Source organism: Dipodomys ordii, unplaced genomic scaffold (assembly GCF_000151885.1).
Source record: "Dipodomys ordii isolate 6190 unplaced genomic scaffold, Dord_2.0 Scaffold115, whole genome shotgun sequence".
Taxonomy (NCBI): Eukaryota; Metazoa; Chordata; class Mammalia; order Rodentia; family Heteromyidae; genus Dipodomys; species Dipodomys ordii.
In genome coordinates, this window is record NW_012267331.1 from 668822 (window position 1) to 685270 (window position 16449).

The window sequence follows — 16449 nt, forward strand, 5'->3', positions numbered from 1 at the left end:
CCCAGCCCAGCCTAGTCCCCCAGCCCAGCCCAGCCCAGCCCCACAGTCCAGCCTAGCCCAGCCCAGCCCAGCCCAGTCCCGCAGCTCAGCCTAGTCCCAGCCCAGCCCAGCCCAGCAACCCAGCCTAGCCCAGCCCCATAGTGGCTCTGCTTCTGCTCTATGTGTGGCCAGGAGCAGAGACTCAGAGACTCTAGGTTCCTTGCAACAGCACAGCATTGGCCGTGGACGCTGAGTACATGCCCCAAACAGTGAGCAGAAGGGTGGGGGAGGTCCTGACTTGAGCCTGCTGACATCTCTGGTTCTCTTCAAGCCCCTTAAGGCTGTGGGCCATTTTGGACTCCACAGGAGAAAAAACAATACAACCAGTGACCACAGACAAGGCCATCTGAACCCGCAAGCCAGAGTAGCTCTCCCTCATGAAAGGTGGGAATAGAGCAGGAGTCCGTGCAAAGGAGGGGGGCCCTGCCGCTCCACTGTGAGCTCTGCTACGCCCATCTGCAGGGCAAAACCGGCCGTCTCCAGACTGGACCCTCTCCATGTCAGGACTGTCTCCAGACCGGAACCTCTCCATGCCAGGGCTGTCTCTAGACTGACCCTCTCCACATCCAGGGCTATCTCTAGACCGGACCCTCTCCACGTCCAGGACTGTCTCTTGAGCAGACCATTAGGCAGACAGGATGGATAGGGTGGGGGAAATCACTTCACTGGTTTTAAATGCTACCTTGTATAAGTTAGCCAGGATCTAAAAATCTTCATTAAAACTAAGTTAGGTGGCTGGGCAGGGCGAGGGGGGGCAGAGCAGGGGGGGAGATGGGAAGGAATGAGGAGTGGAAACAAAGGAGGAGGCAACAATGTTTGATAAGAAATGTACTCATTATCTTGACCATGTAATTGTAACCCTTCTGTACAGTATTTTCACCATAAAAAAAAAACTAAAAAAAGAACTAAGTGAGGTAAACTAAAGAATAAGAAAACCAACAATGCTCACAAGGGGACCAAGTTGCACAGAGACTTCTAACTTAGAAACTGAGTTATGTTCACTTGGTAAGGTTTTCATTCATTAGGGATCTCAATGAATGGAGAGTGACTGAATGAAAGCTTGTTTGCTCATATGTTTTGAGGGTGTTTTTCTGGTGTCATTTAGGTATGGGGTTTATCTCAATGTGGGGATTTAAATAAGGTACAGGGGTCTCTCCTCCAGCTGCTAGCTCGAGGTCACTGGGACATCCACCCAGCTCTCTCTCTCTCTCTCATGTACTTCTGCTTTCTGTCACAGTGGCTGCATATGTGTGTGTGCAGGCACACGCGTGCACATGAGCATGCACACACGTAAATGCACACGTGTGTCAGAGCTTCCCATTCTCTGGCTGGCCTTCAGCAGCACTGGCCCTGCAGGGCGAATCTGCACGGCTACGTAAGTGGAGAGTCCCTGAGGCGGGGCACGGCGGAGGGCGGAGGGCGGGGCCGCTTCACTGAGGGCGTCACCAGCACGCCGCTCACCGCGCCTCGCAGTCTGCACCCATCCACCTGCATCTCAGTCACAGCACACTAGCCCTGCCCTGGTCACGAACGGCGCCATGCCCTTTCACCGGCACACCCCGGGCTGTGAACGCGCAGCTTCTGCCGATCTTAGAAGCAATGACCCTCAGCATGGCGCGGACAGGGCTGTGTCAGGTGAGCCCGGTGCTCTGAGGGCTGGGACTGCTGCAGCTTAGTGCGCGCATGGCGCACCTGGACCATCGGAGCCTGCTGAGCTCAGGGCTGCGCCTCCCCTAGGCTGTGGAGATGGGGGAGGGCGGGCCTCACACCCGGGGCTGCCGGCCTCACACACTGGAGTTCAGGGAGACTCTCAAGATGGCAGTGGAGCCCGAGCCTGGAACCCACTGCCATCCTAGTCGGCACCCACTCTGAAACATGCGAATGCTGAGAGCAAAAATCTGAAGCCAGGAAGCCAGGATTCCTCACAGCAGGCCTGGCCTCAGTGTCCACTGCAACAGCATCACATCCGACGTACTCTCTTATATGACTATTTTTTCACATACAAAGCCTTCCTCTGGTGCGGCATGAGCGCCGTTTGCTTCCTATACAAACACTGCACTAAAGCTCCAAGTTTCCTGGTGCATACTGAAGTACCCAAACCTTCATGAGATATATGCAATAATTATATGTTATAATGAGGAAGAATTAGCGTGCACATTGCACGTTTTATCCTGGCTGGATCCCTAGAAAGATCTCACTGTAGAACGATCCACTCTGCAGCCCCGGCCCGCACATCAAGGAGCCCTCATTCTCTCTGCAGACTCAGGGAGGGGTTAATTTTTAAGATGATCAAATTCCATCCTTTTCTTTCTCTCCACGGTGTCCGCAGCCTCTCCCTGGCGGAAGCCTTGCATACTAAACACATCATCTTTGTTCTGTGCTGGTCTCAGAATGCTCGCTTTTTCTGCTGACTGCAGTAGAAAACGGTCGGCTAATTCTGATTTTCACAGTCTGTCTGCACTGCAGCCCGCTCCCTCATCAGGGGCATTTCCCCGAGGAAGACATAAGGGGATAATTGGCTAATCAATATGGAGGGCAGCATGCTAAGGGAAGCGAGGGATTCAGAGGCCGTGGCGCAGGCCGCTCATCACCTCCCCCAGCTCTCCCCTCGGGGCACGCCTGCCCCAAGTCATCACGACACGGTAGCAACCGGGGGCCTGTTTGAAAGAAAGGGCACCCCAGGAATCTCACCATTCAACTGTTCCAGTAGAAGGAATTCGCATGGTATCGTTTCTGCCTCAAGTTCCGTTAATGGAGTTACTGCAGCGAGGACCTGTCCTGCTAGAAGACGGTCTCCCGAAGGCTGAGGGAGCAGATCGGGGCCATCCCGGTTACTTCGGTCGGAGGGAGTCCTGTCACACCTGCCCAGCACAGGCCGCACCTCCTGCGTGGTCTCCACAGCCCACATTGCTGTCCTGGCTCTGGTCAGCCGCTTTGCCTGGCCTGGGCAGTCTTAGGAGAACTATTCAAGGTTTGGTTCCTTCAAACACCCGCTCCTCCTCATGGGGGTGGGGGTGGGGCAAATAGAGCTGCTAATCTCACAGAGCTGCTAATCTACACAGGGGCTGGCTGAGTTCTCGTGATGGCCCAGCACAGGTCGGGGCAGCCTGGAGCTGCCTCTGAAGGCTGTGTCCAAGGAGGCAGCGCACACGCCTTCGATCTGGACGCACTCCTCTGCACTCCACAGAGAGCTGTCATGTCCACGTATGGGGAATAAACACGTATCCCAAAGTATGTGCACACACATGCAGATAGAAACATGTATCTGTAGACGTGTGTGCATACATATGCATTCAAATAATTATTCTTTTTTTGGATTACCTTGTGAAAACAAAGTGTAACTTATGGACATTTTATATCCATTTAATCTACACTTCTATCATAGGAAATCCCAAAAGACATTTGTCAAAATATATTAAAAAATCTGCTAATGAACAATATGTTGACATTGGGATGAGGGAATTTAATCATGTGAAATTAACCCCCCCCGATATTTTAAAAATAGAATTCTTCATGTAAAAGACCAACCTATGATAGGTCAACTTTATACTAAAGATGTACTGATTAATTATGAGCTCAGTGTCATCTGAGATATTCAGCACCTGAGTAAATCCTTGTTATCCTTGTTGTTCAAATTTGCTGTTGTTCAAACAAACAGAAATTGATAAAAGAACTTGAGTTCTGTAATAAGAAAAGCTACCAACTGAGTCTGACTATATAGCCACCACTTACAGAAAATAATTTAGGATGTGTTTCTAATTAACACAAAGAGAGTAAAATAGTCTCTGCCCCACTTATCCCATATAATCAACAGAAAGATCAAACACAACGCTTCACATAAATATGCTCACAGCAAATGCACAGAATTATTTTGGTTTATGTGCAACTGTGATGCTTAAGGATCTTTGGAGTTAAAAGAAATACTTAATTCACAAGTCTTAAATAATGTTTCTTCCATAATCTATGAGCTCCTGTGGTAATAATTTGATAATTTGTGCAAATTTGTTTTATCCAAAACAAAACCTCTCAATAAACTCCTCATTTCACTTTATAATCGAGGCGGCATCATGGCAGGGATTGGATCATGATGGCGGATGCCCAGCTGCCCCCTGTGGGGCCTGGCGGCCCTCACATAGGGTCTGGGGGTTTTGGCCTCCCTGCTCACAGCCCAGGCTCTGTGCTCCCGCTTTTCCTACTTTCCGTAGTGCCCCTGTGTGCAGGGAATGAGGCCGGACGGCTGCAGCTGGGGCCTGTGGCTGGCTCCAGGGTCCACAGAGGCCTGGGACCCACCTCAAGACCGCACCAGACAGGGAGACTGGTGCGGAGCGCCTGGGCCCCCGTGCTCTGTGCCATGAGCTGACTGACTTGATGTCCGGGTGGAATGCTCTCCATGATGAAAACTGGCCGGGCCTTCAAAGCCTTCCTGCAGTGAATGAACACACCTGGGGCCATGCACGCGAGCCCCGGCTGCTTGATCCACAGAGCATGGCGGTCTTCCTGGAGATTCCCGACTCTGACCGGCAAGGAAGTACCTGAGTGTGACCCACTTGGGCTGTAAGAGGGATACAGCCACGTGGTGGGTGGGCTCCTGTGACTGGCTTCAGAGCCCCCAGGATCAGGCACTCACAGAAATGTATTCCCAGGAGAAAGTCACAGGCCTGGGTCACAAGAGCCACCGCTGCTAACTCTGAATGTCCCCAGACTCTCAGGGAAGCCATCCAAAAGGGGTCAGGCCTGCGCTTTCTACCCCAGAAATCTAGCCACTTGGATGTCTTTGCAGACAGTCCAACCTCACAGCAGCTCACATTTGAATTCTACTTGAGTCTCCTAGGTGGTCTCCATAAGGTCTCCTGACGTGACTGAGAGGTGGCAGACACTAACCAAGGACTCTGAACCAGGACCCTGTGGTCAGCTTGGAGCCCTGTGGTCAGCTTGGAGCCCTGTGGTCAGCTTGGAGCCCTGTGGTCAGCTCAGGGCACTCCGGTCAGCTCAGAGCCCCGAGTTCAGTTTCACAGCACTCCGGTCAGCTCAGAGCCCCGAGTTCAGTTTCACAGCACTCCCATCAGTCTTGGAGCCCTGTGGTCAGCTTGGAGCCCTGTGGTCAGCTCAGGGCACTCTGGTCAGCTCAGAGCACTCCAGTTAGCTCGGAGCCCTGTGGTCAGCATGGAGAACTGCAGCCGATCTGTGTTTGCTTCTTTGTGTGCACACAGTCAGCACACACCCGGTGCCCAGTGCAGTGCCCGGGCAGGGTCAGGGCTCAGGAGCCCTCAGACACAGCAGCGGCTCATCTGATGCTCCTCTCACGCGTCCATAAGCTGTGAGCACATATGGAGTTAGTCCAGCAGCAATGCTATCTGGCTCACTAAGCCATCATCCTCTAAGCCATCAGATCCTCAGTTTAGAACAAACTGGCATTGTACTGACACATTCTAAAATGCCCTCAGTGGCTTAAAGAAAGGGCAGCACCTTGCATAGTTAAAGGTAAACTACTTAAGGTCTGACCCTAAAGAAACTACAACCAGAAGTATAGTTTCTATGAAAAGCAAAGCCCAAACTTGAAGACTCCTAGTTCAATCCAGCACATACAAAAATACTTCATGATTCCAAGCGTTAATGTCTACCACCTCCCACACGAGCTGAGGATATAAAACAATGTGATTTTACGCCGTCTGAGCAGTGAGCCCAGGCAAGATGTAAATGGTCCGTCGGTCTCGACAATTAATGTCACCCAGCCACCGTAGCCACTGCATGGTGACACCATGTCCAGAAATAGTTTGTGTGAGCTGGTCCCCTTTCTGGCCCTCCACGTGTCTCATGACTCAGACAGGTACGTTACTTCTCAGCCTTGCGTCAATGAGATGGCACGTCTGTCCAGGCCTGGCTGGGCAGAGCCAGCACTGATTGTTGGCCATGCTCAATTGTAACTCATTAGGCTTTTCCTTGTCATGCTTTCCAACATAAAGCAGAACTATCAGGAGAATAAACACTAACTTATTCAATATGCAGAGATACAGAAACATGTATGCATGCAAATATAAGCAGCAAATTGTTCTCATAAGAATCTGTGTGTGTGTGTGTGTGTGTGTGTACCAGTAGTTGGCCTTGAACTTAGGTCCTAGGTGCTGTCCCTTGGCTTTTGCTCAATGTTAGTGTTCTACCATATGAACTCCAGCTCCATACCTTGGTGGTTAAATGGAGATGAGAGTCACATAGATTTTCCTGCCTTGGCTGGCTTTGGGCTGCTATCCTCAGATCTCAGCCTTCTGAGTAGCTAAGATTGCAAGTATGAGCCACTGATGTCTGTGAAGATCTTAACCAACTCTGACCATCCAGGAGTGTGTCTTAAAGTTCAGATGGCCTGGCTTCTAAAAGCACACTCAGACTGCACACAGAAGTGTCAACGCGTGTGCGGTGGGAAGGCGTCCCTTCGTTGGTGGAGGTGGTGGCATCCCAGGATTGACTCTTTTGAGTGCAAGGAAGAAGGGTAAGAAGGAAAACCTTCCACACTTCCATCGTTGTGTGGCATTTCTCTGAGGTGAGCTCTACACTGATAAAGACTCACTTCTTTCTAGAAAAAGTAACCTTTAGAACATCATCGTTTTGAGTCCTGTATGAACAGAAGACTACATACAAAATGAGGCAGCTGTTTGGGAAATGCCCTGCTCTCCGAAGAGACTTCTCTGATTGTGGTCTCACAAGTGCCAGGGCAGAAACACGGGTCTCAAATTCCAAGGCCCTGGGCCTTCCCATCCACCATGTTGCAGTTCGTCTTGATCACATGACAGTCTTTCATCTAGATCACATGACAGTCACCCAGCAGAGCTTTGGCGACTGATGGACAGAACCCCCTTCCCCAGCACGTGCCCTCTCACCCCACAGCTGTGTGCCAGCCACACCCACAACACTACAGGGCCTGGACCAGGGATGCCACCCCTTGGAGAGGAAGCTCAGACAAACCTACAAGTCCACAAATGCTACACTCGTCCTCTGGCTAAATTTTGCTTCTCTAATCAAATATGTGTACCATAAATATCTCAGAAAATTGCTATGACAACCCATCTGAATAACAATTTGAGACAAAATCTAAAGTTGAGCGGATCATTTAAAGAAATTCTTTAAGACAAAAGCTAAGCCTGCATAAACAGCTGATGTTTTCAGTATTGAGCAAGCAGACCTATTTGTAGGACAATCACTAGCGTACCATAGAAAAATAGCACCAGAAAACTCACATGGATAACAGACTCAAACCATGACTGGACACTTGACTAGTATTTTAAAGATTACCATTTTCTTCTTCTTCCTCTTCCTCTTCTTCCTCTTCCTCTTCCTCCTCCTCCTCCTCTTCCTCCTCCACATCATCTCCATCTTCATCATCGTCATCATCATCTTCCTCATCAATCTCCTCCTCCTCCTCCTCCTCCTCGTCCTCGTCCTCCTCCTCCTCTCGGTCCACCTCCTCATCCTCGTCATCTTCATCCCCTTGCTCATCATCGTTGTCCTCCGAGAACTCCTCCTCCTCCTCTTCCTCCTCTTCCTCCTCCTCCTCCTCCTTCTCGTCCATGTCTTCAGAGACGTCGCTCTCGTAGCATTCGTCCACCGAGGAGCTGTCTGCCTTCACCGTGAGTGGTTTGCGCTTGGGAGCCGGCTCCTGGGGCTGCTTATCTTGGCTTTTCCTTTTCTTGGCTAAGGGACAGCCATACACGCTGATGAAACATAGATAACAAAAGAGAGAAAGAAATCTGTGTTACTGTTTTTGGCAGTCAGAGCAATAGGGGGACTGGATGAGCACTGTTGAGGCTGAGCGCCAGCCGTGTCACATGACCACCAGGGGACAGGCCTGTGTGCCTGTCCTCACACACCAGCGCCTGCTGGCCAGGAGCTTTGCCTCACCACCTTCACATGTATGGCAAGTCCTCTCCCTCCTCCGTGCTCCAGGTACAAATGGCATGGAGAGCCTGATAAAATCCCTGAGGGTGGGTGAGAGCCATTTGCACAGCATGCACCTCATACAAGCGACAAGGTAAGTTCAGCTCCCGCCGTTTACCTGACATAACCATGCACGACGCTCATCACACATGATGTGAAATATAAAATGCATACCCCACAATAGATTTGGATCTGTGTATTTTCTAGATAAACATATAGCTTTAGGCATGATCACCTTTAAGGAGATAAGTCAGAGATGGGTATTAGTTTTTTTTTCTCCCCCCCAGGCCTGGGGCTTGAACTCTGGGCCGGGGCTGTCCCTGAGCTTCTTTTGCTCAAGTTGAGCGCTCTACCACTTGGGCCACAGCACCACTTCTGGATTTTCTGAATAGTTTATTGGAGATAAGAGTCTCACGGACTTTCCTGCCTGGGCTGGCTTTGAACCGCGATCCTCAGATCTCAGCCTCCTGAGTAGCTGGGATGACAGGTGTGAGCCATGGCTGATTAGCCCCGCTAAGGTTGGTGTTGTTGAGGAGAGCAATCACTCAAGTTCAGGCTGGGCAGACGCCTGCTTTGGCCGGTGTGAGTCTCGATTCCAGCACTCCAGAGTGACCTCACTGTTATCGGTAGTCAGCGCTAACTCAGGCCCAAACTGGCCTGGATTGGGTAAACCCTTCCCTGTGCGAGGCCACAGTCTTTCCCGGAGAAAGGGCCATTTTCCGAACAATGTTTCCAGTTTGGCTTTTTTCCTGACGTTCTTTCTGGAAATCTTATTTATCCTTGCAGGCCAGATGTCCCGACGGAGGGGCTGTGGTGGGAGACGCTGCTGGTCCGGCACGAGACGGCGCCTGCGGCCGTGCTGACCCTGTGGGACTCCTGCAGGCCGGGGCTGGTTTTGGGCCTAGGGATGGTGAGACTGGTCTGGGGCTGGACAGTCTTGGTGGGGTCCCGTGCCACGCAGGAGGGGCAGAGATGAGTCCCAGAGCCTATCAGGGACTTGGGGACAGCAGTGACCCCCATTTTGAGCCAAACTGTGGTGCACCCTGGTTGCTCCAGCACCGCGTGTTGGGGCGTTACAACAGGATGTACCATACGGAGGATGGGGGAAAGCCCTCGGACGACGTGCCTGACAGGCGTCCGTCACGCTGCCCGGTACAGCAAGGGCAGGCGGCACGGCGACGGAGGTCCTCCAGGAAGAGGGAAGCTGGCGTGAACGCCTCGGGGTACACCAGAAACATCCGGCAGGGGGAGACACACGGCAGTGCATGCCAAGCAAGACTGCATGTGCAAAGTATGTGCGGAACAAAGCATGCCGCTGCACGCCTGTAATCCTAGCTACTCAGGAGCATGAGACCTTTCAAAACAACCACCAAAGAGCCAGGCTGGAGGTGTGGCTCAAGTGGTAGAACACCAGCCAAGCAAGCCAGCTGGACATCTCTCAGGCCTTCAGTTCAAACCCCAGTATGACCAAAGAAAAAAAGGAAAGGAAAGAAAAAGATGCGATAGGTTCAGACAACACAAGCAGGAAGTGGCACCTCTGGAGCGGATGGTGATGGAGGAAAGGAGCAGCGTGAGCAGGCGGCATCACGCGTGGCCCACAGGAAGCATGCGCACTCGAGCTCTCCCGAGCACTTAGTGACGTCGTGACTACGTCGTGTCGGGAGGATCTGGAGAGACACCAGGCGGCACAGGGCAGCCAGGCCGTCCGTGGAGGACCGGGCTGGGGGAGGGCAACTCTGCAGTCAGACACACCTCGGAGGGGACACCGAGGCCCGAGGGAGCCTCGGCTTCCCCGGGGGCGAGCAGCCGCATGGGAGGACGCAGGAGGCAGGCCCTGGGGACGGGACGGAAGTGTGCTCGCTCACGGCAGGACTCATCATTGAGTGACTTTGGACGGGCCGTCGGGGGACACTGATGGTTTTATCGGGGATGCAGGAAACCCAGCCAGACGCTTGCGCCGCGTCCTGGTCTAGTGGGTGCGCTGCCGCTGGCCTTCAGTCCTGGAGGGGGCTGACAGCGCGATGCTGGGGGGCCAGAGCGAGGCTCACGGGGAGAGGCCAGCCACCACATGAAGCAGTGGCGGTCAGGAAAGGTAGAGCTGTCTACCGTGTAAAAGCCATGTCCCTTAGACTTACAAAAACAGAACCACAGCGACGGTGACAGGAGAACCCCAGGCTGCTGCTGCCCCGGGTGCCGGGCGCGAAGTCCGGGCTTCCCACGGGGGCTTCCTCACAGGCTGGTGGGGCTGCAGTCCACCTCTCCGAGGCAGTGGCCCCCCCCACACTCTGTCCACACCTGAGGCCTTCCAACCAGCCCGCCACACCAGCGGCTCCTGCTCTGTCCACACCTGAGGCCTTCCAACCAGCCCGCCACACCAGCGGCTCCTGCGCCATGTCCCCTCCCGGAGGGACGTGCTGAATGTGCTGCCCAGGCTTGAGCCAATACCCAAGACATTGCGGCTGAAAGCAGCGCGCCGCTCCCTCCCCACCACCCCAGGCTCCGTGGGCCGCGGCCACCACTGTGTCCTCACCCCACGTCCTCACCCTGCGTCCCCACCCCGCGTCCCCACCCCGCGTCCCCCACCCCATGTCCTCGGCACCCTTCCTCTCCCACTCGCGTGTGTCTTGATGAAGGTGGCCGCAGACGCACTGGGCCCATCTCCCGGGTGCTGGCTCAGTGCCTCCAGCTGGCGCCCTGACAGGGCCTCCGTGGGCAGCGCGAAGATGCCTCAGGGCGTCTCATGTCTCAGGGAGCCCCAAGCTTGAGCTGCAGAGCAACAGAGCCAGCGTGGGAAGGGGCTCTGGCAGGGCCTTGGTCAGCCCGGGAGACTGCGGGAGGACACGCCAGCGCACGGAGCTGCGGAGGTGTGCGGAGGCGCTGGGGCCCAGGGCGCACGGAGCTGCGGGGGTGTGCGGAGGCGCTGGGGCCCAGGGCGCACGGAGCTGCAGAGGGGCTGGGGCCCAGGGCGCACGGAGCTGCAGAGGGGCTGGGGCCCAGGGCGCACGGAGCTGCATGTCTGTCATGCAGAGTCTTCGGAACAGCTTGTCCGTGGCCCAAGCAGATGCTGGAAGGCCAAGTCCACATGCCGGGAAGGAAACGGAGGTTCCTCTCCAGGTTCCCGTTCCACCTTTTCCCTTTGGGGAACAGGAGGAGAGGGGCTAGAAGAGGAAAGAGGAGCCAGGGGAGCAGAAACAGCCAATCAAGACGGAGCCTGAGTGTGAACGGCCAGACAGGGAGGGGCGGGACCAGCGCCGGCTCTGTTCCTGCCACACAAGCACTGTGCTCTCTGCGTGGGCAGCAAGTCACCGGCCACCCGGACGCGGAGGGCAGCGGCACAGCGTGACTGTCCTGCCTGGAGCCGGCTGCTCGGGGTCATCAAGTTGAAGCCCAGGCAGGGAGCTCTGCTGGCGTCCGTCAGGTGCAAGGTAGCACTCTTCAAGTTCTGAGGGTCAAATCACCAGGGTGTCCTTCACGTCCGCCTCATTGTTGGGACCACTTGGTAACACCTCAAGGCTCTTCCAAACGATGTCTGCTTTTACCTGGGCTGCTCGACAGATCTGGCGCACCTCTTGTAACCACACAGTTCAATTTGGCAGCCATCGGAACTCCGGCCTTGTACATACAGTGATTCCGGAAGTGTTATAGGTTTTCTGTTCAGGACTTGCTCGGTGTAAGTAAAGTGCGCTTCAGCTATATACAATTCTCCCTTTGTTCCCGGCTGCCCCTTGTTGCGGACTGCCAACCATCACGTTCTACTTTTAAAGAGAAAACCAAATGCCAGGCACGCTACGCTTCCTCCTGTCTGTGTTATGCGTCCTGGCTCCAGCAAGGCTCCGAAAGCAGACATCTGGCATGTGGCAGAGGGAAGCCTTGGAAAGCGCGTCTGGGATCCGCTGGGGATGTGCGAAGCCCACAGGCCGAGGGGGAGGCCCGGGGATGTGCAAAGCCCACAGGCCGAGGGGTCTGTGGCTGCTGGTGCCTAGAACGGGGATGTGTGAAGCCCACAGGCCGAGGGGGAGGCCCGGGGATGTGCAAAGCCCACTGGCCGAGGGGTCTGTGGCTGCTGGTGCCTAGAACGGGGATGTGCGAAGCCCACAGGCCGAGGGGTCTGCAGGGCCGGCGCCTGGAACGGGGAGGCCCAGGGATGTGCGAAGCCCACAGGCCGAGGGGTCTGCGGGGCCGGCGCCTAGAACGGGGATGTGCGAAGCCCACAGGCCAAGGGGTCTGCGGGGCCGGCGCCTGGAACGGGGAGGCGGCCTGACCCCACGCCTCTGTGCCTGGAGTTTGCAAACCCTGCGGGGCTGCACTCCACCCGCCTCACGCCGCGGGCCACGTCCAGCTCTGCGGGGCTCGTGTCTCCTGAACACACCAGGCCTCATTACGAAATGTCCGCAGATGGGGCAACCAAGTGGAGAGGCGAGGGCTGGCGGGGAAGCGGAGGACCCATGCTAACGCCGTGGCCTCCGTCCTCACCTTCCTCATCAGACGCTCAGGCTCGCGTGCCACGTGCGATTCTGTCAGTGTCATTCCTTACAACAGCTCCTGGGCTGTGTGGTGAGCCTGCACCGGCCGGCGTCCCCGGAGCAGCCGTGGAGGCCGGAGCCCGGCCGCCTCCTCTGGGCGAGGGCAGTCTGTGGCTTGCTTCTGGGGCAGAAAGAGCACTCTCCATGACCCCGCAGGGCCGCAGCTGCACACTGCCTTTGTCCTTCACCAGAGAGAGGGGCTGGAAAGGCCTCTGGGCCCTGTCCAACACGGTGGCCTCTCCCCACAGGCAGCCACTTAATTAAAATGGAACGAAGCTAGAAGTTGAATTCTTCTGCGGCATGGTCTCATTTCCAGCTCCGTAGCTGCATGTGGCCGGCAGCTCCCTGGGGACGGGCCGGAGCACTTTCCACCGGCACACGGGCGTCTTCCCTCGGAGGGGACCCTGGCTGCTGCTGGGAAGAGGCCGAGGGTGGACAGTGGAGGGAAGGCCTGGAGTTGGAAGGCAGCTCTAGACCCCTGAACTGTCCACCTTTACCCCAGCGGCTCCTGGAAGGAGTTAGTGATACCCCATCTCCAAGACAAAATGCAAACACAAGGGCTGGGACAGGACTCAGTGAGGGCACCTGGTTCAAGGACCTGGGTTCAATCCTCAGAGTACAAAAAAGAGGACAGTTGAGCCCCCAGAGGGCCTGGCTGGCCCGGGCAGCTGGAGAGCTGCCATGGGTGCTCACGCCCCGACAGGCCCCTCCGAGGCCAGGGCCGCGGGGCCGGTGGGGGGACCGGCGGTGGGGGATGGTCTCTGGGCCTCTGCGGCCACAGGCTCCTGCAGGATGCTGAGCCTTAATGTGTCTGGAGGCCAGCTCCACCTGCAGCTGTTGACTGCTGTCACACACCCACTCTCTCTTCTAGACACAGCACCTTGTATGAATACAATATTTGGCGATTAGAGTAAGACTACATTTACAGTTTCTTTGGTCAGTTCTGGGCCTGGGTGCTGTCCCTCAGCTCTTCAGCTCAAGGCTAGCGCTCTACCACTTGAGCCACAGTGCCACTTCTGGCATTTTCTGCTTATGTGGTGCAGGAATCGAACCCAGGACCTCATGAATGGGAGGCCAGCACTCTACCACCGAGCCACCTTCCCAGCCCTACATTTATAGTTTTTGCACTGAAGTAATGGTGGCTGGTCTTTGTGGAGCAGTGTGATCTCTTGGACTTCTGTTTGCCTGGTCACTCCTAGCGCAGGGCTCTGTCTTGAGAGCCCCTTCAGCTTCCTGCGATTCACTAGCATGCAAGGACACAGACTGGACACGTGGAACTAGGTGTGGAATTACAGCCAGAAGTTCTGGGGGTTTGCTGGGTCTGGTTCAGGCCGCAGCTTGGGGTTGTGGTGCCGGGCCCACAGGCCCTCCCGGGAGCAGCCGCAGCTCAGACACACGCCGGGTCTTAGCTTGGTTTAAGCAATGTTTAGGTTGTTGTGGAGGGGCTGTGCACAGCAGTTTCGGCCACGGACTCACACACGTTCCGTGTCAGGTGCCACAAGGCCGGATATCTTCAAGGTCCTGCCCTCTCTGCTTTCCTGCATCTTTGTTTTAATATGAACAGTTGCTGTTCATATTATCATATACTCTGCTGTATGGTGGGGGTGGGGGGCGGGGGGGTAGGAGGTGCAGGGGTGCCCAGCCCCCAGAGACCCCCCACGCCTCCTCGTATTATAGGCCAACACACATTATCAATGTCTATAACTATATCTGTGTACTTAGGATGTTTAAATGTGATACAGACACTTCAGGTATTGAAAGTATCTGATGAAAAATTGTTCAGGATGTTTACTTGACTCTTGCTTAGAGAATTTAGCCTCACTTTCTGGAAGGTCGATGCTTTTTATCTTTTTAAGACATCTCTACATGACATCGCCTGTTAATTAACAGCATCCTGAGCAGTCATTCAGTCAGGTAAGGTCTGAAACCATCACTAGCTTCAACCTCTCCTGTCTCTGCAAGGCCAGCAAACAAGTCAAGGTGCCGGAGGTCAGTGCATGCCACTCCGCGGTGGTAACACCTCTCGGCGCGCCCAGCCATTGTCAAGCCAGAGACCCAGCTCCCTCCAGAGAAATCGTCCCCCGCATGCCTCCCACCCTTCAAGGCTGGGCTGACCTGCTGCTCCCCGTGGACCAGCAAACACTCCCTCTCCTCAGGCCTCCCCTTCCCCTCTCCCTCTTCCTTCCCACCTCTCCCTTCCAACTGCATACACCACAGTTCACCTAGGTTTGCCCCCAAAGCCAACTCTGGATGGGAGATGCGCAACACTCACAGAATTGCAGCGGCCATGTCCGCGTACAGCCTCCCCAGGGGCCGGAGCCTGGCACAGTGGGCTGTGAAGGGCTGTGCCCAGCCTCTCCGAGTAGCCCCTCCTCCCGACACACTCCAGTCCCCTTTGGTCCCAAAATCCCACTTGAAATCACAGGCATTTTCTTCTATTACCATTTGATCAGGTCTGTCAGATTTACTTCTTCCGCGTGGAGTCAGAGTCAGACCCCAGCGGCTGCTTTTCAAGGGAGATTTCATTAGCACGCAGTTGAAGGTCCGTTGCACGAGCGTCCAGCTCCCTCTCGGGGTGGCTCAGCCTGTCCACTGAGGCCTTGCTGCTCACCACCTTGGCAAGGTGCTGGCCTTGCTTCACCCAGGCCTGGCGCCCAGCGCTCCGGCACCAGAGCAGCTGTACTTTGTATTTTGGCTGAGATCAAGCTGGGCTATGATTTATTAGGCTCTTTTAGCAGGCCAGATACTGTACCGAGATTGCTTCTTCTTTCCCGAATGTTGCCCCCATATTCATGGATTTTGCATGTTCTGAAACTCCTATTGATGTGTGGATGCCCAGCTCTCCCTCGGGCGTGTCCACGCACTCCGGCCACTGACTCTGCTTTCTCTGCTTGCAGCTGCTTGCCTGGGCCAGCTGGGCTAGTCCACGTGCTGTCCATCTGTCTTGAACCGGGTACCCCTGTCCTCTTGGTGGACCCGTGTGCTCTCTGGCCCGGGGTGTTCTCCTGCATGGTCTCCTCTGGGGGCCGCCTGTCTCCAATGTCTCCGGATCTTTGAGGATCTGTGACGCCCTGGTGCTCCACCTGCCCCAAATTATTGGCGTCTGATTCTGAATTGCAAAGAAGTTTCCGGATGCTTCAGTGGCCCCTCTCCCCGCACCTGGATTCTTGTGAAGCTGTCAGAACAGAGGGCTTCCCTTTCAGGACCTCCTGGCAGCCGGGAGCGTGTTCCTGGGACGCGGCGGCGGTCCTGCGCTTGGGCACCTGCTAGTAGCCGCGTGGGCTGTGTTGTGTGGCTGGGTCAGGGGAGGTTGAGGACGGCTCTCGCCCATGGCCCTTGCTCTTTTCCTCTTCTCTTTTCTGGAGTGACGGTTTGGTGTCTTTCTGCCCAGTTCTTTTATTGTCTTCTCCTATTCTTCCCCATAATGCCTGTGTATGAGTGTGTGTGTGCACATGTGTGTGTACACAAGTGTATGTGTGCATGTGTGTGCACATGTGTATATGTGTTGGTCTTGGGGCCTGGACACCATTTCTGAGCTTTTGTGCTCAAGGCTAGCACTCTAACACTTGAGCCACAGCTTTACTTCTCACATTTTTTGGTGGTTGATTGGAGATACAAAGTTCCACAGACGTTCCTGCCCTGGCTGGCTTTGAACCGTGATCCTCAGGTCTTAGCCGCTTGAGCAGCTAGCAGCAGAGGTGTGAGCCGCTGGCATGTGAGCCACCATGTCCTTTGAACTGGACACTTTCTTCAACTTTCTCTTCACCCTTCTTCAGCTTTAGTTTCTTGTTTTTTTTTTTCTAAACTTTCTAGTACCCTTAGTTATTTTCCATAAAATGACTTTTCCTTCTCTTTAAGGCGAGGATTATGTGCTTCTGGAGATGCTCCTCTTGGTGTCTGTGTCCTTCTTGCTTTTGGAGATGCTCCTCTTGGTGTCTGTGTCCTTCTTGCTTTTGGAGAT

At 54.9% G+C, this 16449-nt stretch overlaps 1 protein-coding gene across 1 annotated transcript in view; it reads right to left on the bottom strand.

Moving 5' to 3' along the window:
• Positions 1-16449, bottom strand: part of Myt1l (myelin transcription factor 1-like) — a 170952-nt gene that overhangs the window by 133911 nt on the left and 20592 nt on the right. The window contains exon 4 of the mRNA XM_013028870.1: positions 7324-7742. Coding sequence (XP_012884324.1) covers positions 7324-7742 — 419 coding nt within the window. The remainder of the gene's footprint in view (positions 1-7323; positions 7743-16449) is intronic.